Raw genomic sequence first — 26,060 nt, 5'->3', positions numbered from 1 at the left:
TCACCAGAGCTGAGTTGAGAATTAAAAGGCACAAGTTGTTTCAATCTGAACATCACTATTATAAGGCTAATTGTCAGTGAGCAACACCGTGCTTCTCAGGGCTATCCAAAGAAAAATGCTCAGGTATTTGAAAATATCCCTCCCTTCTTTCCCTGGCTATTTCAACAAGACAACACTTTTCCATTCAATTTTGAAATGGAAGCCCTGGCTGTTTACATTGTCTTTGTGTTTTTTTCAAGCAGATATTCAGGTTTTCTATCCAATTTTGCTGATCTTTTCTTCGTCTTGAGTTTCACAGGATTATTTCTGCAGAAGAGTTCGCTGAACTGGAAAAAATACACACACACAAAAAATAATCAAATCAAGCTTAGTAAATTCTCTGTTAATATATGAGAATTCAACACATAGAACAGAGATTCTTTTAAAAAGGCGAACACACTAATCTCAACAAATAAAGGGGCGTTTGAGAACATGGAGTGGACTGAGGTCCAATTTGTAAGCAGAATTTTGCTTGCAAATGGGTAGCTTCATGCTTTTGCACTCAAAAGTAACCTGAAGACTAATCTTAAGGCCATACTTGGCTACTTGATTTATACCTGCAGTCAAGTATTGAGAAATACAGACTTCTATGAACTGCCCCTGAAATTCACTGTGGATACAAAAACAAAGAAACCAGGGATACTTTTGTAGCTATAAACTATGTCTAGAACAGTGATGTTGAGTCATAGGAAGTTTAGACTTATATATGCAATATGCAGTTATAATGAACTCCGATTGGAACATCCTTGCCTGTGCATTTAGGGCAGTGGTGGGCAACCTGCAGTTCATGTGCAGCCTACTGGGGCCTCACTTGTGACCTGTTGACCTCTGGATGCTCCTCTCCCCCATATGCCTCTCTCACACTAAGGCGCAGGAGCCCCAGATTTTCTACAGTTTCCTCCTTCCTCGTCCCCCCACCCCCCAAGTACTTTTGGAATGCCGCAAACTGCCTGATTCACATGCTGTCCCTGCTCTTTACCTTCCCTCCCAGCATTGCAACACCGCAAATCAGCTGTTTGTGGCATTCCAGATGGAAGGAGAGGAACAGGGACAGAGCGCAAATCAGGCAATTTGCATGCTCCAAAAGTGCTGAGGGGAGGGTGAGGAGCACGTAAGTGTGGAACTCAAGTATGCAACAGACATGGGGGAGGGGAGGTACATTAGGGGCCCATGGGACTGGAGGTGGAACACCAGTGGGCTGTGGGCTACAGGCTGCTATGGCCCAGTGAGGTGACAGAGGGCCTCTCATGCAGTCTACTCACTATTTCTGGTTGCCCATCCCCGATCTAGGGGAAAATGGTTAGATTTCAAAGACTTGGGTTGAGAGAAAGGTTACAGTGTTAAACTAAATTCTAATGAACAATCAAGATATTTAAAATCTGCTACTCTTGAGTTAATATAACCAGATTTAATTTTAAAAAGGACTAGAGTTAGTATTTTAATTATTTGTCTGAATAAGTGAGGTTGCAGGTAGGTATTCAAAACTGTTCGGATAATACTTCAGGAGGCAGTTGTAGAGAAAGGCACCTGCTTTATAATTTTATATAAACAAATGATAATGTATCGTGGAAAAGTTTACGCAAGAGATCTTGAACTAGCACTGTGAGGACAAACTGCAGTGGAGTTATATGACAGGTAACTTATGTTCCCCTGTGTGCTTAGTTTAAAACCATCATCAGAGCAGAAGTAGGCCTCTTCTACTTTTTAAAGCTGGGTAAGAGAGTTACTCACAACCTACACTCTTGCAAAAGACTCATCTTTATTTTTTTTAAATGTGTAGTTAGTGCACGTGAAATCCTCTCTTAAGCTTTAAATTGCTGAATAATCCTTTCATTAGCCTGTCAGATGAAACTAACAGAGGCCAACATTTGTTTTTTGGCTCTCACCTATACCATTTCAACAACTCCTTCATCCACATTTATCTAGGGCTTCCTGCAGCCAAGTTTCCTACTCCAGCAATACTTCATCTATTTCCCTAAGCTGATCATTTCAAATAGCCCTGTCTGAATTGCACTATGGAGTTGGAATTAATTGAAAAGACCCTCCTAGCAGTCATGGTCAGACAAAAATGAATAAGTTTGTTTTATGCTTCTCCTTAACATTTAACCATAGATCAAAAAATGCAAAAGTGTTATTAATTTGTATTTGTGCCACATTTTTGCCATCTAATATAAATGAAAACTCAATTTGAAACATGGTTTCATTTCAGAATTAGTTTCTCTTGCAGCTATAAACACTTGGCTACAAGAATGTATAGTGCAATTGATAAGCTTTTCCAGGACATGGAATTTCTGTGATGCAATCTTGCAAAGAATCCTGCCAAATATTCTGCTCTTCCTTCCAGATCTTTTTCTTACCAGCTGGCTCTGCATGTGCTCCTTGCTGATTTTCCATATTAACATTCTCTTCATCTCCTGAGACACAAACAGAAACACTGTCACACCTTAGGCTTTGGTATTACTTATATTTCCCTAAGACAGTGGTTTTCAAACTGCAGTCTGAGATCTCTAAGTAGGCTGCAACCTCTTGGGCTGAAGCCCTAGGCCTCACTGTCCAGGGTGGTGGGCTCAGGCTGACTCTAGCTTTAGGCCCCTCTGGAGCTGTGTAGTATGCTTTTGTTGTCAGAATGGGATTGTGGTGCAATGAGGTTTGAGAAATCCTACCCTGCGACCAGTAATGGCAGATACAAGAGCAAACATAAGAGAGCCAGAGGATGCTCCACAGCAAAGCAGCCTAAGGGTAAGGCCTGCAGAACCAATGCTGGAAGGGTATAGCTTCCTGACTTTGATTAGGTGGCAAAGTGATCATACTCTGGACAGGCTTTCCTGGCAGGTGGCCACTGAAAGCTCAGGATGCAGAATTCAGAGCTCTGACAATAGCCTAGACAACTAAAAGGGGTTGGGGGGGGAGGGGGAAAGAGTTCTGCCAAGAATAAATGAAGCATCCAGTTGTACTCAGAACCTGTGTTACTGCCCTTGCAAGCTATTTAGAGGAAAGTTTTGTGCTATGTGATTTTTCACATCATGTCCTGGTCTTCATATTCTTGGTTTAGGATGACAATGGGGGAGGACAGGGAGGCAGAAAATAATGCTGAAAAAATGAACACCTAAAAAACGAGAAATACACACTACTGTGTCGTCACTAGAAGCTTAATATGTGAAAGACAGCTGTGCGATTAGTCTTCATACTTCCCAAAATGGGGGTTAGTCTGAACGCACCAGTGACAATGCAGAGCCATGTCAGTGGTTCGATTGTTAAAACAGCAAGGCTGTTTCCACTGTAAAACATTCCATTCCCTGCTTCCCATTTTTATTTTTAAATTTTCCCCCCCAAAAAAGTGTTGCTTAAGCTCTCTCTGCATTGCTCTTAGGCAAGTGAGAATTTATGGAAATATCTGAGAATCATCAGTCCACCTTTTCTGAGCTATGAGATTGGGAAAAAAGTTTTCCCCTCCAACAGCCCTTAAGACGATTTTTATGTATTTATTTTGCCAAAGCATCTCTCAAACACTTTTGTTGTAAACCTGACTTAAAATACATTATTCATTCATTAGTGCTAGTGCATTGGGGTATCAAGACTGGCTGATACAGTCATAACTAAGTTAGAGTTACAACAGGTCACAAAGGGGAAAAATAGTTTAAATCTTACCGCTTGCTTTGAAACAGAGTTTCTTCTTTTGGTAAGCAATAAAGCTGGAGACTGCTCCAACAACTGCTACAACCACAGCACTTACAATTCCAGGTACCACTCCCTGAGAAGCTATAAAAACAAGACATATTTTTATTTCTAAACATGAAAGAGGAAAGACTTGAATTCTATCTCAAAAGATAATACAAGTGTTGAATGATTGCAAACAGTACTACCATTTGAAACAGACATTGATTGTGCCTTCTCTTCATGAATTTTGAAGTGTCAAACACTGACTAGTTAATTTTTCAGTAGCACATGTTATTAAACAGCATGAATGCATTCCATTATGATGACTGGCATGGTATGAAGTACATTCATGCAAAAATGAGTGGGCACTATGAAGTCTGGACCTAAACCTTTGCTATCTGCATTTTCTTGTCTAGGAATCTAAAGGCTTGATCGATCAGTAGTGACATTTAAAAAAGGTAGCAGGAACAGAGCTGTCTTCAAATAAAAATGTTCAATTTTGTAAACAACTAACCCTGACAGCAATAAAAAGATCAGATAACTTTTAAAAGATGTTCAAGATGACAACAGACACAATAGATATACAAAAATCTATGCATTTACCCTCTGCATCTCCTCCACTCTTGGGTTTTGTGTCACCTTCTCCTGTAAGAAGAAATAATTTCATTGCTAGAAGACTTTTTAAGAGAACAAACGTATCACAATGAGAATCTGCATTCTATGTTAATTCATGAAAAATGACCAGCTATCTCCAGATGTTACATCAACAAACTCAATATACTCAAAACAGACATTAAATCTAAATAAGAAAATTACACAAAATGTTAAAAAACTAGTCAAGGTTGCTAAGTTAAGCACCAAGAAGCAGAGAAAGACAAATTTTCCTACGGTTGCCAGTTCAAATTTAATTTATCTCCGTTGGGTGTATTATTGTGAGAGACACTTTAATTACCTGATCACAGACTAGATTGTTTTTCTACAGGACTCTGCCTCAAATGCAGATGATGCATGGTTCCCAGAGAATGAGAAGCTATTCCAATTTTATCTTATCCCCACGGTTTGATGTATGGACCTCAGGCTTCATGTAATGTATATCAATTTGTTTTGAATACAAAATTATTATATATCATCATGGGGTTTTGTGTGTTGATCATCACCAAATTATCCAAATGCTTCACAAATATTAGTTTCACAACAGCGCTCTGTGGTAAACTAGTATTAGTATCTCCGTTTGACAAGTGGTAAACTGAGGCTCAGAGATTAAGGTTACTAATTCTGAATGACAGAATATTTAGCATTAGATAGCACTTTTTGTGCTCAAAGCTTCACTGCTTCCAGTTGCAGGTGTAAGTAACTCAGCACCTCTGCAAATCAGGCTGCAGTGTCTCAAACATGGAATCTAGAAAATTAACACAATTAGAGATCACTTGTGAAGAGTTTAGCTTAGCCCTACGGCAGAGGCAGCAACAGAGTCCAGTTCTCCTTTGCAGTATTCCACTGCTTTAACCAGGAGCTGGCAACCAAAATAGCAGGAGCACCCCTTTTTTCCCCCAATTCACTTAAAAAAAAAATCAATAATTCAAGAGCCACAATGCACGTGAATATGGGACACTCCTTAATAAATGAACTCAAACTGTACTTTTTGTAACCCCTATTTTAAAAACAGTGCAAACACAGTGATTCGTAAACGTTTACATTTGTAAATGATTTGTAATGTTTACTGCTGACTTTCACTCCTGAACCTATTTTAATTATACCAATTTTACTTCACGTTTAATTTCAGTTTTCTTCCTTAAAATGCGTGTTGCCCCTCACAGCAGGAATGCTGCAAAATGCATTTTCCTTATCAACATCAAGTCTTTATTAGCAACACGATCAAAACACAGCTGCAGTGTCATATCTCAACGCACCGCACACATTAAAGGGTAACTTATCCAATGTTTCAAGATCACATATCGTTTGCTATTTAGATACAAGTTGTTCATTGTTGGGCTTTTAGATGTTCACCATCTATCAAAAATAATCAGGAGGGCTTTTTTTTTTAAACTTCTCAATTATTGCATCAGCTGCATGCGGCTCTGGAGCTGCAGGTTGCAGGCGCTGGTTAACCATGAGGCCCTTTCTTTTGAATTCCTGCAGTCCCCTACCTGGTTCAGTAGAGACTTTTCCAGTTCTGCAACAAGTGAGGTAGGGTGCTAGAAGTAACAGCCTTATTCATTAGGAACTCTGATTCATTTTCAGTGCACCACCCCTCTAAAGCACGGAACGAAGTAGGAAACCCATGTGACCCTGCAACTGATGTTGATTATGGTGCATAAGCAACTTGAGCTCTGGTATTTCTTAACTTCTGAATAGTTGACTCTACATCCTCAATATTCTTTTAATATCATCGTGTTTAATTTCTTAGGCATCGGAAACTCAAGCTGAAACTGAGTTCTATCACGTGACACAAGAGAGACGGGAAACTTTAAGTGCGCCACACAGACCTCTTGCCATTTGAGCTATCGGAGTGAGTGGTTACAGTAGTCAGCTATCTTCTCTACAAATGAATCACGAGGTGGCATGGAGACACTTTGCCACTGAGTTTCACAGACATCTTCTGACAGCAGGGAATGCTGCTGTCACTCAGGAATCTCAGGTGCTGGGGTCAGGGCCGGTGTTCCTTCTAACTTTTTGCATCCATGGGCAGAATAAATTTTCTTATGTGCACCAAGGCATGTGTGAATGTGCGCCATCAAAAGAAACACATGCTGCCCATGGTGGGTGATTGTGGGCACTCTACTAATCAGCTGGGTAATACCTGAATCTCTCCTGAGAGGCTGCCCAAGTGCTCAGCTTACAGGGCACACTGGTAAGTGATCTCATGGGCATAGACCCTTCTGCCTCACAACCTCCAACCTATGCAAGTCAGTTGGTTTCCTCATCCTTGCTGCCTAGTATCTGCACAGAAAGGATAAGGGAAAGTTTACCTGTTCTAAGTTCAGATACCTGACACCACAGGAGCATGCAGAAGTTGGGAGCATTAATTACCTGGAAAATCCTGCTCACCTACTAAAGTGGAGAATTTGCTGTGTGGACAGGTTCTTAAGAAAATTTAACTGCAAACTGACGTCTCTACTGAGTATGTGTAAACAGATTTTTCAAAGGCTTACAACTAGCCAAACACCAGTAGATTTTCTTCAAATAGGAACAGCAAGATGCACATTCCCGGCATCAGGATTATTCCTTTGTCAAATTTTGAGTCTCTGGCCTAAAGCAAAGTACTAGAGCTTTCACCAAAATGACTGGAGGATTTTTTTTCCAAAAGCACCCAAGCCTTAGTTTCAGAAGGAACTAGGCACTTAGTTGCCTAACTCTCATTAGCTGTGTCTACACGTGCACGCTACTTCGAAGTTAACTTCGACGTTAGGCGGCGAGACGTCGAAGTCGCTAACCTCATGAGGGGATCGGAATAGCGCCCTACTTCGACATTCAACATCGAAGTAGGGACAGTGTAGACGATCCGCGTCCCGCAACGTCGAAATTGCCGGGTCCTCCATGGCGGCCATCAGCTGGGGGGTTGAGAGACGCTCTCTCCAGCCCCTCAGCTCACTGGTGGCCGCGTGGAGCAGCCCCTTAAAGGTCCCCTCCCCCTCCCTGCCTCTGCAGGAAGCTGAGGGAACGTGCAGGCTGCAGCCTGCACACGCGGCCAGCCTGCACCTCCCTCAGCGACCCAGCCAGCTGCGATGGCTGCCCGGCAGCCCCCCCAGCGGACCCCCCCCAAGGGGAGCCAGGGCTCACAGCCCAGCCAGAGGGGCAGCCAGGCTGGGAAGCGGCAGCGGGGCCCCTCCTGGACGGAGGCCGAGCTGCGGGACCTGCTGGGGCTCTGGAGCGAGGAGGAGGTGCTCCAGGTAATGGGGAGCAAGAGGCGGAATGCGGATGTGTTCGCTCGGCTGGCCGAGGGCCTGGCCACCCAGGGTCACCCTGCCCACACTCCTGACCACGTCAGGAGTAAGGTGAAGGAGCTGCAGCAGGGTTACTCCCGGGCCCAGGATGCGGCCAGCCGATCTGGGGCCGCCCCCGTCACTTGCCCCTTTTACAGGGAGCTCAGGGACATCCTGGGCTCCTGGCACACCTCCTCCCCTCCGGCCACCCTTGACACCTCGGCCAACGAGCCCCAGCAGGCCCTGCAGACAGAGTCCGCCCCGGAGGCAAGCCCTGCACCCCGGGGGCCCCCCCCGGAGGCCACCCCCGGGACATCGCGGCAGGAGGAGGAGGAGGAGGAGGGGGGCTCCTCCTCCGCAGAATCCAGCCTGCAGATCCTCCTCCTGCCATCCCGGAGCAGCAGCAGGGCCTCCGCCCCCCGGGGATCTCCGGACCGTGGGAGCGGACCGACAGGTAGGTACCCCCCTCTGGTGGACACCCCTGGGCTTGAGGGGCGGGGGTAAGAGATATGTGTCCAGGGCCCCCCACATGCTCACATGGCCATGGCCCCAAGGACACCAGGGCCATGGCCCTCACAGCACTGCAGCCATCAGCCCCTACCCCCCCCACCCCGCATGACAGTGCCATGCCCCATCCCCGGGCCAGGGGGGAGCGGAACCTCGAGGGGCCCCAGGAGGAGGGGGTGGGACACCCCACAGCAGCAGCATGTGATGGAGTGGGGGGAGTGCAAAAGGGAGACTCAGGCTACATATGAGCAACAAGAGCCGAATAGCTCCCAGGGCCAAAGGAGGATCCTGGGGCTACAGCTGGCAGGTGACACCTCTGCCCTGGACAAACAGGAGGGAGGAACCGAGCTGGCTTGGAATTGGGGGGCGAGGGCGGGGGCCACAGGCAGAGGCTCGGGGAAGGGAGAGCTGCTAGGCAGCCAGCCAGAGGAGGGGGAAAGCTGCATCCCCGAGGGGCACCCCTTGGGGTCTTCTCCCCACAACGGGTTGGAAGGACTGTCTCTTCCAACAGCTGGTGCTGTCACTCCTGGCAGAAACTGGGCATCTGTGGCCTAAGAAACCTCTCCTGCTGTCAGACCCTGCCGGGTGAAGTGAGAGTCGCTCCCACCAGGGGGCGGGGTGCAGGGCAGGGGGACCCCTGAACCCCATCCATCACAGCAGCATCTCCCGGGGACGGGGATGGGGAACCTGCAGCACAGGGCTGGGGGCACAAAGGCCACGGCTCGGGGCCCACACTAACGCCTGTCTCCATTCTTCTTCCCCCCCTCCTCTCCTGTGTCCTGCACCTGCACCATCAGAAGGACCGGAAGAGAGCACCGGCGAGGCATCAGTAGTCCCGGAGAGCCCTCCGGGACCATCGCTCCAGGGCAGCCCCTCGGCCGAGGACCGAACGGCCCCACGGCGGGCTAGACGGCGGACCCCGCGCCTCCAACTGCCGACGGCGACGGACCCCCAGCTGCTGGCCATCCACCGTCGGCAGCTGGAGGTCGTGGAGCAGCACCTCCAGCTGCAGGAGCGGGCGCTGGCCTGGCGCCAGGAGGCATGGGGGGCCTACATGGACACATTTAACCGCCTGGTGGACTACCTGGCCCCCCATGCCGCGCCGGCCGAAACATCGCCCGCCCTGCCTGCTCCTGCAGCCCCACCACCAGCTGCTCCACCCGTCGCTGGCCCATCCGCCATCGCCCCGCCACCCACCGGCGAGGGCCGGAGCACCGAGGGACCCCTGGAGCCACCTGACACTCGCCGGCCACCATACCTTCCGGTCCAGCCCGCTCCCACCCAGCCATGGACCAGGCTGCGAGCGCGGCGGGGCTCCTGGCCGGCCACGCCCAGTGCCGGGCTATAGGGGTCAGGGGCCCGGGACGTGGCCCCCCCCCTTGTATATAGTTGGACCCTGTTTTTTTCGGCCCCCCGTTTGCCCCATCCCCCCCATGTACATAGTTCTCCCCTTTATCCTCCCTGGTTTTCTTTTTATTATGTCAGACAGTTGTTTCTTTGTATTGTTTTATTTTTGTACATATTGCTTTTGTTGAACGTTTGTACATAGTTTTCTGTTTGTGGTTCACATATTTATTTACATCCAAAAAAAAAAAGGTTTCGGAAAGAAAAAAAAAATTTACGTTCAGCCACAAGTGCGTGCTGTAATTTGTCCAGGACAAGTGGGTGGGGGGGGGCGGTGGGGTGCTCCATGGTGTGGGGGAGGAAGGGGCGGGCAGTAGGGGGCCTGGGCAGAGTTCACCCCACGGCCTGTTCATCAAAGTGGGCCCGCAGGGCCTCCCGGACCCGGGTCCCCTCGGGGTCCACCTGCCGACTGGGGGCAGCGGGTGGCTGGACGTGTGCCCTGGCGGCCTCCGCAGCCCAGCCCTGGAAAAAGGTCTCCCCCTTGCTCTAGACCAAATTGTGCAGGGCGCAGCAGGCACCCACAATCTGGGGGATGTTGTTGGGGCCCGCATCCAGGCGGGTCAGGAGACATCTCCAGCGTCCCTTCAGGCGGCCAAATGAGCGCTCCACCACCTGGCGCGCGTGGTTCAGGCGCTCGTTGAAGCGCTCCTGGCTAGCGGAGAGGTGGCCCGTGTAGGGGTGCATGAGCCACGGTCGGAGGGGGTAGGCCGCATCTGCGATGACGCAGAAGGGCATGGTGGTGTCCCCCACAGGGATCTCCCCCTGGGGGATGTAGGTCCCCGCCTCCAGCCGGCGGCACAGGCCCGAGTTCCGGAAAACCCGGGCGTCCTGGGTGCTGCCAGGCCAGCCCACGTAAATGTCCTGGAAACGTCCCCAGCTGTCCACCAAGGCCTGGAGGACGACAGAATGGTAGCCCTTTCGATTCAGGTATCGTCCTCCACTGTGATGCGGGGCGCGGATGGGGATGTGAGTCCCATCCAGAGCCCCGAAGCAGTTGGGGAAGCCCAGGGTGGCAAAGGCGGCGATGGTGGCGTCTGGGTCCCCCAGCCTCACGAGCCTGTGCAGGAGCATGGCGTTGATGGCACGCACAACCTGCAGAGAAAGCACATGGGACAGCACCAATGAGGGGTGAGCAGGGTGTGCGTGGCCCTGCCCTGCCCTGCCCTGGCCCCCCTGCCCTGCCCTGCCCTGCTCCGGCTCCCCTTGCCCTGCCCTGCCCTGCCCTGCCCTGCCCTGGCCTCCCCTCCCCTGCCCTGCCCTGCCCTGCTCTGGCCCCCCTGCCCTGCCCTGCTCCGGCTCCCCTTGCCCTGCCCTGCCCTGCCCTGCCCCCCCTGTCCTGCCCTGCCCTGGCCTCCCCCCGTGGGTTCGCTTACCTCCATGAAGACAGCCCCGACGGTGGCCTTGCCGACACCAAACTGCTGGCCCACGGATCGGCAGCTGTCCGGAGTGGCCAGCTTCCAGACAGCGATGCCGACCCATTTCTGCACTGTGAGGGCACGCCGCATGGCAGTGTCCTGGTGCCTGAGTGCAGGGGTGAGCCACTGGCACAGCTCCAGGAATGTCTGCCGGGTCATCCTGAAGTTCCTGAGCCAGAGGTCGTCGTCCCACTCCCCAAGCACCAGCCGCTCCCACCAGTCGGTGCTGGTGGGATAGCTCCACAGCCGCCGGCGTGTGAGGAGGGGGGTGGGGCGGGGTGCTGCAGGGGTAGGGGTTGAGCCCTGCTGTCCTGGGGGCATCTCCTCCTCTGGGGCAAGGAGGTGCTCAGCTGCCTCCCACATGGCATGGGTCAGGGCAAGCCCTGCTCCTGCCGGGAGGGCTGGGTGGACCTCTAGCTGCTGCTGCTGCTGTTGCTGCTGCTGCTGCTGCTGGGGGTCCATGACTGCGGCGCCCAGGGTCTGTGTGCCTATGGCTCCTCAGACCGCGTGCTGTGCAGGCTGAGTGTGTCTGGGAGGGGCCCTTTAAGGGAGTGGCTAGCTGTTGCCCCGGAAGCGCTAGTCCGCCCTGTGACCCTGTCTGCAGCTGTGCCTGGCATCCCTATTTTGATGTGTGCTACTTGGGCGTGTAGACGTTCCCTCGCTGCGCCTATTTCGATGTTGGGCTGCGTAACGTCGAAGTTGAACATCGACGTTGCCGGCCCTGGAGGACGTGTAGACTCTATTCATCGAAATAGCCTATTTCGATGTCACCACATCGAAATAGGCTACTTCGATGTAGGCTTCACGTGTAGACGTAGCCATTGACAGTCAATAGGAGGGAAAGCACCTAAGTCACTAATTATGGTGCCGAGGTGAATTTGGAAATTTTACCCACTGTGAATGCTGTTTCAGTTTTACATCATGCTACTTTAAAACCTTTTGTTCAGAGTTCTTTAATCAGTTCCAATCTCTTGGATAATCAATTCTTCTAAATGAACAAATTATATTAACAGCAAAAATGGAAGCTATCAACTTCCATGCCCGCAGGAGGTTTAGGCAAAAGCTAGGCAGCAGTGGGCTTCACTGTAAAGCGTTGGAAACACTCCTTACCCTTTCTTTCTGGTGGAAGTTTACCCCCGTTAAGTAAATCTTCATCCTGAAAGCTGCCTGTAAGAGTAAATAAAATGGTTATCCTGTCTTTTTAAGTGTCCATACCCGATTTTGACTCTTCCTTTAAAATACTAAGACAAGTTCATCCGTGATATCTTAACCCCTTTCTAGCTTCTCTAAGATGATGAGAAGCTTGAGGGATCTGAAAAAAACTATTGGAATGTGTCTCATGCATTTATCTACGCCATGCTGAAAACTACATTTTACTTCAGACATGACAAAAAACAAGGTTTATGGCAGAATATCAAGAACAGACAATGCAATGCCTTAGCCACTCTCCATCACTGATGCTTCTCTCACCAACAAAGGTATGCTACAAATTCATCTCTTTGTTGAATTTCAAAATCCAAAGGCTCATCTACTCCAGTTCGGCAGAAGACACATCAGATCATTTATTTAGGTGCCTTGCCTCAGGCACTCAAATGCAGATATTGACCTGTGCTCACTTCTTCTCCTTTTTTTAAAATGAAAACAAACGTGCCTCAATCTGCTGTTCTATTACTGTCACATTAAAGCTGTTGCATGATTTATGTGCAAAATCATGCACTAGACATTTTTTCTTGGACATTAACTGTTGTTTCCTCACACCCAAGTTTATCAAGTTCATTATTTACATGGTCAGAAGTAAATGCCTAGATGTACAAAATCATTTAAGAATGAATGATTAATTATTTTAAAAGGTCAACAGACTGATCTGAGTATGATGTCTAACAATCACTATTTTAAACGTTTCAAAAATCCTTACCACCAGTATTGTCCTGGCTTCCAGGCTGAGGTTTTCGGTCATCTATTAACACATATTGTGAGAGGGAAAAAGATTGAAAAAAAAAAAAAAACACCGGTGAGAAGTGCAGAAACCAGATAAATAATCTAGTATTGAAAGAGTGCTATCCCCACTTTCCCATGGTTCTCTATCTCTTCTGCCCCCTCCCACTCCAAAAAATCCCTACATAACTTATATTAACAATATGGCATCTGGCATCATCAACTGTGTTCAAGACAATCAGAATCTCTTGAGAACTATCATCCTTCATTTTCCATTTTTGTTCTTTTTTTGCCTGCAGTTTAGGGCCTCTTTCTGTTCCCACTGAAGTGAACAGCAAAACTCCCATTGAAGAGAATGGGGAGCAGACCTGAGCATGGGGTTTTTAAAATTACAATTAGCTAGCAACACATTGAGACCACAGAACTGAATTTGAGACTGACATCTGTAGGTCTCAGAGTCTCAAAAAAAAAACCCAGAATCCATCCATGTGAAGAAGAAAATTGGTTCATTTTGAATTAATTCAAGTTATGTAAACTTAAAATGTGCAAGGCTCCAAGATAACCTCACCTCGTTGATGTATACACATGCACAGACTAACAGAGCTACCTCTGTTATTATACAACATACACACACAGTTGATTCTACAAATATGCAGTTAACTAATAAGTCATTATTTCATCTGTTCTGATTGACAATTCTATAAAAATGAAGACTTGTTTGTTTCACAAAACAATTAGAGTAAATGATAAATATAGTGATTTATTTTTGCCATCATAATTAACCAAAATGTCATGAAATTTGAACGGTAAGATTGAGCATTTTGATATTGTCAAAACGATTTAGCTCTACAAATGTATTAGATGTCCCAGAAAGTCTAATGATGTATAATCTGAGAAATTTTTCACATAAAGAGCCTGCCTCTTCATCAAGGCAACAAAAGGTTCTGCATCCAGCCAATAATATTACAGATTGCAAAGTCTGCACATAATTGATGAAAGCTCTTCTCACATAAGCATTAATGGCTTTGTGTAACACCATAGAACTTCCATGACTAAATAAAGGAACAAACATTGTAACAGTTCTAGAATTCAGGGTCCTTGGTTAGTTTCAACAGACAAGCTTCCCCCTTTCCTTGTCAAAACAAGAATACTGCCATTTGCTAATAGTATGCTTATGTGTTTTAGCTGAAATATATTAAAGGCTGGGAAGAGATTATCAACAGGAAAGTCCTTTCCTGATAGCATGCTCCAATTTCCTGACATTAAGAGCATCCTCTTTTCCCTTCTTTCTTGGGAATGATTAGAAAGGGATTATTTTCAAATGACAACCATTTTTAGGAAAGCTGTATTAGTCAGTTAATGCCTTCTCGTGAAAGTAAGGTGGTGAAAAATCCCCAAAGCCAACTAATCAAAAGGTATTGGGAAAAACCAGAAACCCAAAGCCACTGATGCACTCAAATGAGGCCTCTAACTCATGAGCAGAAACTCATAGCTCCTCAGTATCAAATGATATTACATCAGTTTTTCTGAGCATGGCACTAAACTCTCTTTAATTAAATCCCTCTTGATGCTCACTTCTCCCAGACACCTATGAGGTCTAACTCACCTGAATATAATGTTGTCATCACCCCTATTTTAAAATGTCATTAAGTTACCCCTTGGATATCTTTTAGACCTGATCGTCCAATGGCATCTAACCAGGCAGGCTCCAGGGCACACACAAAGAAGCCACTGCAGAACTCTAATTATGAAAGCTTCGGTATACAAAACATACAGGTTCAGATTTCATGGTTCTCAATAAAAACTGTTGCTAAGTTATGATTAGTTCTATTTGTATGAAGCATGCGATTTCTCTGAGTATCTTACATTTGACTCGGGGCATATTTTTTCCCCCCACTAACTATGTGACATATGCAATGGAAAGAGAAGTTACTCACCTGTAGTAACGATGGCTCTTCGAGATGTGTCCCCGTGGGTGCTCCACAATAGGTGTTGGGCTCGCCCGGCGCCGCAGATCGGAAATCTTCCAGCAGTTTCTCCTGGATCGCGTATGCACCGGCGCGCGCCGCCCCCCTGCGCACCCCCGGCCGCGTGCACGATCCGGTCCCTGCCAGTTCCTTGACCAACCGCCTTGGATGCTCCTGAAAAACACTAGACAGAGATCCGAAGCGGGGAGGATGGGCGGGTGGCGGAGCACCCACGGAGACACATCTCGAAGAGCCATCGTTACTACAGGTAAGTAACTTCCCTTTCTTCTTCGAGTGGTCCCCGTGGGTGCTCCACAATAGGTGACTACCCAGCAGTAACCCAAGTAAGGAGGTGGGTAATCGGTTTATGTGCAGCTTGCCCCCGAGAGGACTGCTGTCGACAGACGGGTATCCTCTTAGAATACCCAAGGCAGGGCATAATGCTTGGCGAAGGTGTCATAGGATGACCAGGTCGCCGCTCTACAGATGTCTGTTAATGCGATGCCCTTGAAGAAGGCTGTTGACATCGCCACCGCCCTGGTGGAGTGAGCCCTGGGCGGGGCCAGCAAAGGAGTCTTTCGAAGTTCGAAGCACATTTTTATACAGGACACAATGTGCTTTGAGATTCTCCGGGAAGAGAGACCTTCTCCTTTTGACCCGGGAGCAAGAGAGACTAGAAGCCTGTCCGTTTTCCAGAAGGACTTGGTTCTGTCTGTGTAGAAGGCCAACACCCTCCTCACATCTAGGAGATGCAGGCGTGCCTCCTTGCCGGAGCAGTGAGGCTTCAGGTAAAACCAGGGTAAAACTGTTGGCTCGTTAAGACTGGACTCCAAAGAGACTTTTGGAACAAAGGCTGGGCGCAGCCTTAAGGTTACTGCCTCCTTTGAGAATACTGTGCAGTGCGGCGTTGCCATCACTGCTGTGAGCTCACTCACCCTGCGGGCTGACGTAGTTGCAAGGAGGAAGGTTGTTTTTATCGTAAGGAGACATATGGGAACTGCGGCTAATGGTTCAAAAGGTGGACCCGATAGTGTGCTGAGCACCAAGTCCAAATTCCACGATAGTGGACGCGGTTTCCGAGGGGGGGTACAGGTTTACCAGCCCCTTCAAGAACCTGGTAACGATAGGATGGGCAAATACCATGGGCCCTTCCTCTGTACGCCAAAAGGCTGATATAGCGGCGAGGTGGACCTTTAGCGAGGATAGAGAAAGCCCGCGTCTCTTGAGGTCCAATAAGTATTCTAATATTACAGGTATAGGAACATCAAGGGGAGCTAACTGCTTGGCGGAACACCAGGCTGTGAATCAAGTCCATTTCTGCTTTTAAGTCCTCCTGGTAGAGGTCCTTCGGCTACGTTCCAGGACTTGTTGTGCTCCCTCCATACATGTACTTTCTAGGGAGCTGAGCCATGGATTAGCCATGCTTGTAGGTGCAGACCCTGAGGGTGTGGGTGCACTATGGACCCTTGAGCCCGCTAGAGTAACTCCGGCGCCACCGGTAGAGGGAACGGTGGGCGGTCCGACATGAGCAGAAGCAAGGGAAACCATTGCTGCCGATCCCAAGCGGGACTATGAGTATCATGCGAGCTCTCTCCCTTCTGGCTTTGTGCAAGACCTTGCGGATAAGCGCTGCAGGGGAAACGTGTAAAGTAGGGAGACCTTCCATGAAAACATGAATGCGTCCCCCAGGGACCCCTGCCCCACTCCTGCCCTGGAGCAGTACTGGGGACACTTTTTTTTTTTGTTGTACGGGGTGGCAAACAGATCGATCTGGGGAAAACCCCCATGTACGAAAAATGCACCGTAGCAGATCGGAGCGGATCTGCCATTCGTGCGTGATTGCAAAGCGCCTGCTCAGCTAATCTGCATTCACGTTGTGAGCACCCGGCAAGTATGAGGCTTTCAACGTTATGTTGTTGGCGATGCACCGATTCCATAATCGGAGTGCTTCCGCACATAGGGCACGGGATCGTGCTCCCCCTTGTCGCTTGATGTAGAAACATAGTGGAGATATTGTCGGTATTGAATCCCGACTACTTTGCCATGTAGGTAATCTCGAAAATGTTTGCAGGCGTTGAACACTGCTCTGAGCTCCAGTATGGATATGTGCAGTGTCAGTTCCGCAGGGGACCATACCCCTTGCGCTACCTTGTCGCCGATGTGCGCTCCCCATGCCATGTGGGAGGCGTCGGTAGTAAGAAAAATAGAAATTTGTGGTTGGTGAAAAGGCACCCCCACTAGCAGATTCTCGGGGTTTTCCCACCACGCCAGGGATCTGCGCACCTCTGTTGTGGGCGACACCACCCTGTGGACAGTGTGGGATGCTGGTTTGTAAACGCTTGCCAGCCAATGCTACAGGCTTGACATGTGCGACCTGGCATTCTGTACCACAAACGTCGCTGCCGCCATGTGGCCCAGCAGCTGTAGGCACGTTAAAGACCAGCACCGTGGGGCTGTATGTAATGACTTGCACCAGCAAACTGATTGCGTGGAAGCGGGCGTCGGGTAGGTACACCCTTGCTGTGATAGAGTTTATGCGTGCTCCTATGAACTCTATATGTTGTGTGGGTTCGGACTTTGACTTTGCGAGGTTGATGACTAGGCCCAGAGAAGAAACGTGTCTGCTGTGACACGTATCATGCGTGAGACCTCTGCCTTCGAGGTCCCTTTTAGCAGGCAGTCGCCCAGATATGGGAAAAATAAACACCCCCTGTCTGTGCAGGTAGGCTGACACCACTGCCAGGGTTTTGGTAAAGACTCTGGGGGCCGAGGAGAGGCCAAACGGAAGAACCCTGTGCTGGAAGCGCTCCTGGCCGACCGTGAAGAGCAGGAAGCGTCTGTGTGCCAGGTGGATTGTTATATGGAAGTAAGCATCTATTAAGTCGAGTGCTGCAACCCAGTCTCCATCGTCCAGTGCCGTGAGTATCAAGGCAATTGTGATCATCCGAAACCGTTGCTTGCGCAAGTAACGGTTGAGGCCCCGAAGATCTAAGATGGGCCTCCAGTGTCCTGTTTTCTTCCCTGGTAGGAAGTAGCGTGAATAAAAACGTTCCCCTGGAATTATTCCGGCACTCTTTCCACCGCCCTTATGAACATAAGGTGAGTCACCTTCTGCTTGAGCCTCACATCGTGGCAGCATCCCTGAGGTGAGGCCTGGTGGGAGGCTTCGTCGGTGGAAGCGACTGGGAGGGGATCGCATAACCCGCGGCTATGATCTCCAGCACCCATTTGTCTGTGGCGATCTTTTGCCATTGGGAGTGGAACGGTCTGAGGCAATGATGGAACATGAGATGAGAGTGGCACTGAGCGAGGGTATTGATAGTGCAGCCCCCAACATACCCATCAAACTTTTTGCCTTTGGGCCTGACCCGAGGGCATACGGCTTTGTTGAGAACGTCGCCTAGGAGTTCTGTACTGTTGCCACTATTGATAGTGCCCTTGGCCGTAGCCCCGTTGATATTGAGCACGCTGTGGTTGTAAGCGTAGCGTCTTTGCTGAGGATAAAATTTTTCCCTCCTGTATGGGGGAGTATAAATGCCCGAGGTTCTAAGTGTAGCTCTCGAGTCCTTACTGGAGTGAGGAACCAAGTCGGTTGAGTCTGCAAACAGCTTTTGTGTGTCAAAGGGAAGGTCCACGATCTTCGCCTGTAGGTCCCTCGAGATACCCGACGTCTGAGGCCAGGATTCTCTACGCATGACCACTGCTGTAGCCACTGAACATGCCGCCGTGTCCGCCACGTCCAGGGCAATCTGGACTCCCGTCCGCGATGCTGTATAGCCCTCTTGAACAATCGCCTTTAACACCGGCTTTTTATCTTCCGGAAGTGGATCCATGAGGGCAGTAAGCCCAGAGTAATTATCAAAATTATGGTTTGCTAGGTGTGCCCATAATTTGCCACTCTCAATAGGAGGATAGGAGAGGAACATACCTTCCTGCCAAACAGCTCTAGCTTCTTAGCATCTTTGTCCGATCCCCTGATTTGTACTGAGAAGCCTTTGACCTCTGCTGGGACGACCCGACCACCAAAGAATTTGGTTGTGGGCGACTGAAGAGGAACTCCATGCCCTTTGCCGGGACGAAGTATTTCTTATCCGCTCTCTTGTTCGTAGGCGGAACAGAGACCGGAGTCTGCCATATGGTAGTGGCTGACACCACAATGGCTTCGTCCAGCAGAATAGCAATTTTGGATGAAGCTGGGGGTCTCAAATTTTTCAGGAGTTTGTGATGTTTCTCCTGCACCTCTGCCGTTTGAATGTCTTGCGTGAAAAGCCACCCTTTTAAACAGCTCCTGAAACTGTTTAAGGTCATCCAGGGGAGAGACATCCCCGGGGGCCATGGCCTCATCTGGGGAGGATGAAGAGGAACCACTAAGGTAAACCTCCCTCGAGCTCTCGGGTTCCTGCGGTCGATGATACACTTGCTCGCTGGAGGATTGTGAAGGAAAATCTCGGGGTTCTAAAATTAACTCCCCTTGAGACAACTGTGTTTCCGTCCCCGATCGGGAGTGCACACGGGGGTATTGAGCGGCCGGGGGGGGCCTGCCCCTGGGTGTAGGCCTGTGGTTTGTCTGTGTCCAGCATGATAAGGACGACCATGGCAGCATGGGTGAAGGTGGCCCAAGCCATGGTGACATTAGTTGGAGGAACGGAGAAGGAGGTTTTTCTTTTCTTTTTTTTTCTCTCTTTTTTTTTTTCTTTTGTTTCTTTTTTTCCGGATGGGCCAGTGGAGACACAGGCGCTCGGTGCGGCGTGTGTATCACAGGGGGAGGGGTTGGTGCTAACAGCAGAGCAGCCCTGTCCAGAGATGGACTGCGGTGCCGGGTTTTTGATGTTGCCTTGCCCCTCCGCTGCGGGGCCAGCACCACCCCCTCCCATGCCGGGGATCTCGGCCCCGCTGTCAGTGCCGCGCTCGGCACCGTCAGCTGCGGTGCCGCGCGGGTATCCTCCTCCGGTGCCTGCAGGCTCCATGCCTGGCACCCCTGCACCGCTGGTGCTGCGGGGGTCTGTGCCGCATGGGGCGATGCTGCCCGTTCCGCCGCTTGCCTGGCTGACGCTCTAGGCGCCGCGCGTGCTGGCTGTTGTATAACCGGAGGCTCAGCCTCTGCCACGTGCGCTGCCGTGCTGCCGCTTGCCTGAGTATGCGGCTGGTGGCTGTGTGCTCCGCTCGTCCTGCTCGCTGCAAACACACGGCAAAGATCGAGCCAGGGAAAGTTTCCTCCGTTTCTGCACTGAGGGGGTCAGAGAAAAACTACCCTCCTCTTATGCAACGCAGAGGGCCCTTCTGGGTGAGGCTTCTCCGGCAAGTCCGGCTGGAGAGCCTTATCAACAAGAGCATTTTACGCCTCATCGCTCTGTCCTTCCTGGCCCTGACTGTGAGCTTAGCACAGTGAGAACGCGTCTGGGTAGCCGTAATTCCCCCAGGCATCGGATGCCTTCGCTATGCCCCACGGAGGCTGGCATAGCTTCACAGCATGACTCCCGCTTTGTAAAACCTGAAGAGGCCATTGCGGTGAGTCCTTATTGTTAATAGGATACTTAGCACTTAAGCCGTGCCTTTCCATCCCAAATAGTGATCACCGGCCTGCGACAGCAGGTGGCCTAAATGGCCTTCACGTCCGCTCCTCTCTTCTCCGCTCCTCTCTTTTTCCTTTTTTTTTTGCTGATATTCTCTTTGCCTTTGCCTTCTCTCTCTTTTTTTTTTTTTTTTGTTTAATAACCGAAAACAACAAATTACACGTGGAAAAAAACCACTAAGTAATCTGACTCTGGCCTTAGCCTGAGTGGATTCCGTCTGCAGCCGATGGCGGTTGAGAAGGAATTGGCGGGGACTGGATCGTGCACGCGGCCAGGGGCGCACAGGGGGGCGGCGTGCGCCGGCGCATGCGCGATCCAGGAGAAACTGCTGGAAAATTTCCAATCTGCGGCGCCAGGCGAGCCCGACACCTATTGTGGAGCACCCACGGGGACCACTCGAAGAAGAACTTCAATTACTTAACTCCCACTGACAAAAATTCTTCATTATCTCAAGATTGGCTTTGTCCATGAAAGTTGCACTGTAGCACACAATATTTTGTTTGTGCAAATCTTTAAGTGCAAAAGCATCACAAGTTTCTCTTCTACAGATCTTTGAAAAGACCTTAAGATTTCTAGCTCCAGTGCATACCTCTAAACCCAGCAGGGTAAAAGCATGGCAAAGATCCACGCTAAAAGACTCTAAAAAACTAACATAAGAAATTTAAGATGCTGTGTGAATCCTCTCTTTAGTGTCAAGAACTTTATAACCTCTTGTTTCACAATCTTTCATTTCTAATGTACATAATTTTCAACAACAAAAGTGATAGGATTTATTTTTGTGCATGACATACAGAGGTTTGGGATTAAAATGAAAGATATCTCTAAATGAGAAAATGGTGCGACATATGCTTCAGCCTCAATTTGTCTGACATACGAGTTAGCCAAATTAAAGTAATATTTAGATAGTATTAAACAGTATTAAAAAATATGGAAATCAGTCTGAATTGTACAATATCTTTACAAAAGCATGGCACTTAACACCTCCACAGGTATCTTCTCCACTAAGATTATTGTCCAAAAACAGGGTATAGCTTGAAGACTAATAAACTCTTTCATATCCGGCATTCGATTATCCAGAACTCTTAAATAACCAGCATTTTAACCATAAGTAAACGTTACTTGCGTTTTCCATAAGTACAGTATAGTGAGAGAAAATACAAATAAATACAGCAAATACAGTATAAGTTTATAGTGTGCAATACCACTGTTGTTGGTATATAAAGCACTCTACATGAATTTTTGTGTGTTTCGTAATATCTTGTTTTTGATTAGTAGTATGCATTGCTAGGTATACTTCTCTGTTATCCAGAAATCCGGCAGCCTCCTGGTCCCGGGGCTGCGGCTATGAAAGAATTTACTACATGTTGGAAATGAAACTGGTTTTAAATATCATGTGCTGGACTTTTGTTTTTTAAATCAAGACTGTGAAGGTACTGGGCCAGTGTAATAGGGCTACATGAAAGGTATTAAAGTATTATGGATCAGTTAAAGATGGGAATTTTATCCACACGTTGTCAGAGTCAGGGGAGGGTACCAAAAGTTTCAAGAGGATTAGGTCTTTGCTATATGTAGCTCTATATTTCTCTTAACAGGCAAGCAATTCAGAATTAGTACAGAAGAACAAGCCTACTGGGTCAGACTGAGGGTTCATCAAGCCCAGTATCCTGTGTTGACAGTGGCAGCTACCAGATGCTTCAGAGACAATGAACAGAACACAGTTATAGTACAGTCCTGAGTTCTGAGAGGCAGAGGCCAAGACCCCAGGGTAACCCCAAGGCCATGGGGTAACATCCCTGACCATCTTGGCCAAAAGCCACTGACACACCCACCCTCCATGAACTCATCTAATTCTTTTTAGAGGTACAGCTTATGCCTTCACAACACACCCTAGCAGTGAGTTCCGCAAGCTGACTGGGTCTTGTGTGATAAAAGTAGGGATGTAAAATCCCATTTAATCGGTTAAGTGGTTAAGCATTAGATTTAACTAGTTAACTGATTAGGCAGGGGCTGCTCTGGCTTGGCTGGAACGTCCCCACTTGCAGTGTGCCAGTGACTGGGCCTGCTCCAACTTGGCTGGAGTGTCCCTTCCCACAGTGTTGCTGTGGGTGAAGGGTGCTCCAGCACGGCCAGAGCAGCCCCCATTCGCAATGGCTCGGCCTGGAAGTGCGTGGGCCCAATCCCCATCCATGCCACAGGGGCACTTCAGCCAGGCTGCAACAGTCCTGGTGCACCACAGGCGCTCCAGCTCAGCCAGAGCAGCCCCTATCTGTGACGGGCAAGGGGGCTGCTCCAGCCCAGCTGAGCCGGAACAGGCTCCCCAGCTGCCCATCTCCACCTGGCCGACTGAAGGACTGGACCATCCCCCACTTTTCACGACTAGAAGTCGAAGTGCTTTACAAAGGAGCAAGCTCTCAGCTTCTCCTATCTTGGGTGACCAGATGTCCTGATTATATGGAGACAATCCCAATATTTGGGGCTTTGTCTTATACAGGCATCTGGGACCCATCTCCCCTCCTGATTTTTCACACTTGCTGTCTGGTCACCCTGCTCCCATCTCAAGAATGGGGATAATGACAAGGCCATCTTTTGCAAAGCACTTTTGAGGCCTACTGATGGAAAGTGCTACACAGGAGCTAGGTATTTATTATGCATTGGTACAGCTTAAGTCAAGGGCTGTGAGCAAGCCTTAGGGCTCTGATAGTCCTGTTAGTCCCCTTTTGCCGGCTAGCACAAAGCCTCAATGAGGCTGCATGTGCATTTACTTTAGAAGACTCTTCCAAATGGAGATTTCTTTTTTTAAATTAACTAACCAATCTAAATTCATATGCTGAAGGTCCTAATTACTGGTTTCTTAATTATGGACTAGGTGATGAGTACTGCTCCCCAAGAAGCTAAAGAGGGAGACTGTGTCCTTCCTGGCTTCCTCCTTGACTCTAAGGAGGTAGCAACTGCTCTATATCTGTTGCAGCATATGTCCCTAGCACAGCTATGCCTGTGTTTTGCCCGTACCACCCACATGAATGTGGATAAGTGGCAGCTCAATGTGGTGGTTCAGCAGATGCCAGAGATAAATATGTTCCCTGGAGACTAAGACAGGTATGACATCACAAAATCCAGTATCTGAGTTTTGCAGTGCCACTGCCTAAAGTCTAAAAAACTCATTACTATTAAAGACAGCTTGGTTCCATTATTCAATCCTCCACTTGTCCACAAAGAGACCTCAGATGTGCGTTTAAAAGAAAAAAAAAAAGACACTTTGTCTCAGATAAATTATAGCAGTATGTAACCATGAGTATTGGTCAGTAACTGCACAGCTAAAAACACACTAAAACATCTACTGTAAGATGCACTGTGCGTCCATTTCATCACTACTCACCCAACTCCGGCTTTTTGGTAACTGATTCTGGACTGCTTGTGGGTCCTGTTAAGGAGACTGAAGTTAATGTAAACTGAAACATTTGTGATGAATACATTGCACAATGGTACCTAGAGAACAAGTTTATACATATTTCCTTTGAAGAGTGAAAGTGTTGGGCCAATAATTTTTCAAGTTTTCCACAGTTGTATGAATTTCTCTTAAGCACCAATGTACTTCCACCAACCAGACAGCTTCATTTCTATGGCATCCAGGTTCTGGCACACTCTCAGCCATACTGACTACCACCTCATACTTGAGATGTTGCCAGAGAAGTTAAGACAGCTATGCATAGGGGAAGGGGTTGCACTTGTTCAGTATGGATGTCAGAATCTGGCTCTAAGTGTTTAAGTTATGTTTCAGCATTAATGCCAAACACTATATACAGAAAAATCTCACAAGAAGTGAGTTGTATAAGGACACGGTACTTACCATCAAAAGCATCTGCCAAGTCAAAGTCACCTTGACCTGTTAACACACACACACACAGAAGCCCGAAATTAGCAGCAGAATGGGTAGACACTTTTCTCACTCTGAAATGCACCCGCCATTCTGATCCTAGTTAATTTTGCCCCGCATGCAGCTAGAATAGATGCTGTTTCTCAGCACTATGGGCAGGAAGCAGCTTCCCCCTAAAACACTCTTTTGGAAGAGAACTGTATTGGATTGTTATAAGGGACGCATCTGCAGACAATCTAAGCAGGGTAAGACAGCCTTCTGTGGAGTACAATGAATTCCTCCCCAATGACTCACTGTTCCTGAACTGGGTTCTTCAGCACTTTCCCTGTAGATCTCCAGAAAGCCATAAGCTTAGTAGGAGCCCTATTCTGCTCAACCAGAATGAGCACAATTAGTCCAGCTGTGCAGAGAAAAATGCTCTCTGTGCAGACCTTAGAGTATGACGGGGGACCAAAACACACAATCCTGTAATGAATTTTAGAATACATATTTCATAACAAAATCATCATCATATTTGGTTCAGTTCCACTGTAATCTATTATCTTTATTCCTACCATACACAGGATATCCAGTCCAAGAATAGTGTGTTTTCAGTACATGGACCTGCTTTAAAAATTCAATTGATGTGACAAACAGGAGTTTGAATAGAAGTATTAACAATAAGCACACCCCTCCAGATGGATTAAGTTTCACCTTCGGAGTGGGAGAACAGAACATTTCCTTACCACACCATGACAAAAGTTACATCTATTACTGATGTTCAGCAGCTTCAGGCCATTTGTGTCAAGCTGATTCACATTTTTGAGGAAGAAAATGATTTCATACCACAAATGCTGTGGTGGCAAATTTCAGTGGTTACCAAAACTGATCAGACAGACTAAATGTTGACAGAAATTTTCACCAAGTAAATCACAAGAGCTGCTGGAAGCACCTACAGTCCTCTGAGCCCAGATACTTGGTTACCTATACCTTCACTGGACTAAGCACAGTGTTGAGGAAAAATAAGAAGAGCCATAATAATCTATTGCAGCCACTGAAGAAGTGGAATTGCGAAAGGAATAGTTCTGAACCTAGGAGGCCAATGGGGCTTTTATCAGGCAACCACAACCAGACAGCTTGCTTGGCTCAGAAAGGGATTTAACTATCTTAATGAATAAACAAGCAAGACATGACTATCTGAAGTGAGCCTTCTCAGGTTTAACCATCCACACAGTCCTTAGAGAAAAACTCTGCACTTTGCTCTCTACACGTCCTTTAAACAAGATCAGGAAAGGAGACTGAATTTATACTATTTCTGTAACAAAACTGAATAAAATCCTTTTAACTAAGAGAACAGGGTCTTTAATCAATGTAGACATTTCATATGACTGCTGTGGTTTTTGCAACTTAGAAAATGCTAGTCTGCGATACAGAAGAATGGAAATTCACTGGTCCTCAGTGACTACTGTGCTATTCTGCCACAGACAAACAGAACAAAAATCATTAGCTCTTTAGGACGGGGTGAGCAAAGGAGGGAGGTGCAGCACAATCAGCTGTTGGATCTCAGGCTCACCCATTTCATTAAAAATATTGAAAGGTTACTGTTTTTATGTGCAGTCACATTTATATGCCAATTAATAAAGTTTTTACATTCAACATACTTATTTTCTTGTATGTGCCAAAAGGATTTTTTTTCCCCTCATATGAAAACAACTGAAATTTCCATCAGTTTGGCTTTCATTGGACAGATTGGGGGTGGGCAGGGAACAAATTGTAGGGGCAAAAAG

The 26,060-nt window shown here is 48.0% G+C and overlaps 1 protein-coding gene across 1 annotated transcript in view; it reads right to left on the bottom strand.

Annotated features, from left to right (window-relative positions):
- Nucleotides 1-211: 211 nt before the first annotated feature.
- The window catches only part of LOC142012382 (CD99 antigen-like), a 47,038-nt gene continuing 21,189 nt past the window's right edge, over nucleotides 212-26,060 (bottom strand). Inside the window, exons 2-9 of the mRNA XM_074992454.1 lie at nucleotides 24,268-24,303; nucleotides 23,797-23,841; nucleotides 12,861-12,902; nucleotides 12,056-12,112; nucleotides 4,300-4,341; nucleotides 3,688-3,798; nucleotides 2,397-2,453; nucleotides 212-326 (exon numbers count right to left, since the gene is read on the bottom strand). Of these exons, the coding sequence (XP_074848555.1) occupies nucleotides 301-326; nucleotides 2,397-2,453; nucleotides 3,688-3,798; nucleotides 4,300-4,341; nucleotides 12,056-12,112; nucleotides 12,861-12,902; nucleotides 23,797-23,841; nucleotides 24,268-24,303 (416 nt within the window). The 3' untranslated portion in view covers nucleotides 212-300. The remainder of the gene's footprint in view (nucleotides 327-2,396; nucleotides 2,454-3,687; nucleotides 3,799-4,299; nucleotides 4,342-12,055; nucleotides 12,113-12,860; nucleotides 12,903-23,796; nucleotides 23,842-24,267; nucleotides 24,304-26,060) is intronic.

This window comes from Carettochelys insculpta, chromosome 1 (genome assembly GCF_033958435.1).
Source record: "Carettochelys insculpta isolate YL-2023 chromosome 1, ASM3395843v1, whole genome shotgun sequence".
Taxonomy (NCBI): Eukaryota; Metazoa; Chordata; order Testudines; family Carettochelyidae; genus Carettochelys; species Carettochelys insculpta.
Note: the sequence above shows the minus strand (reverse complement) of the source record. Positions and strands in the feature narration are given on the sequence as shown.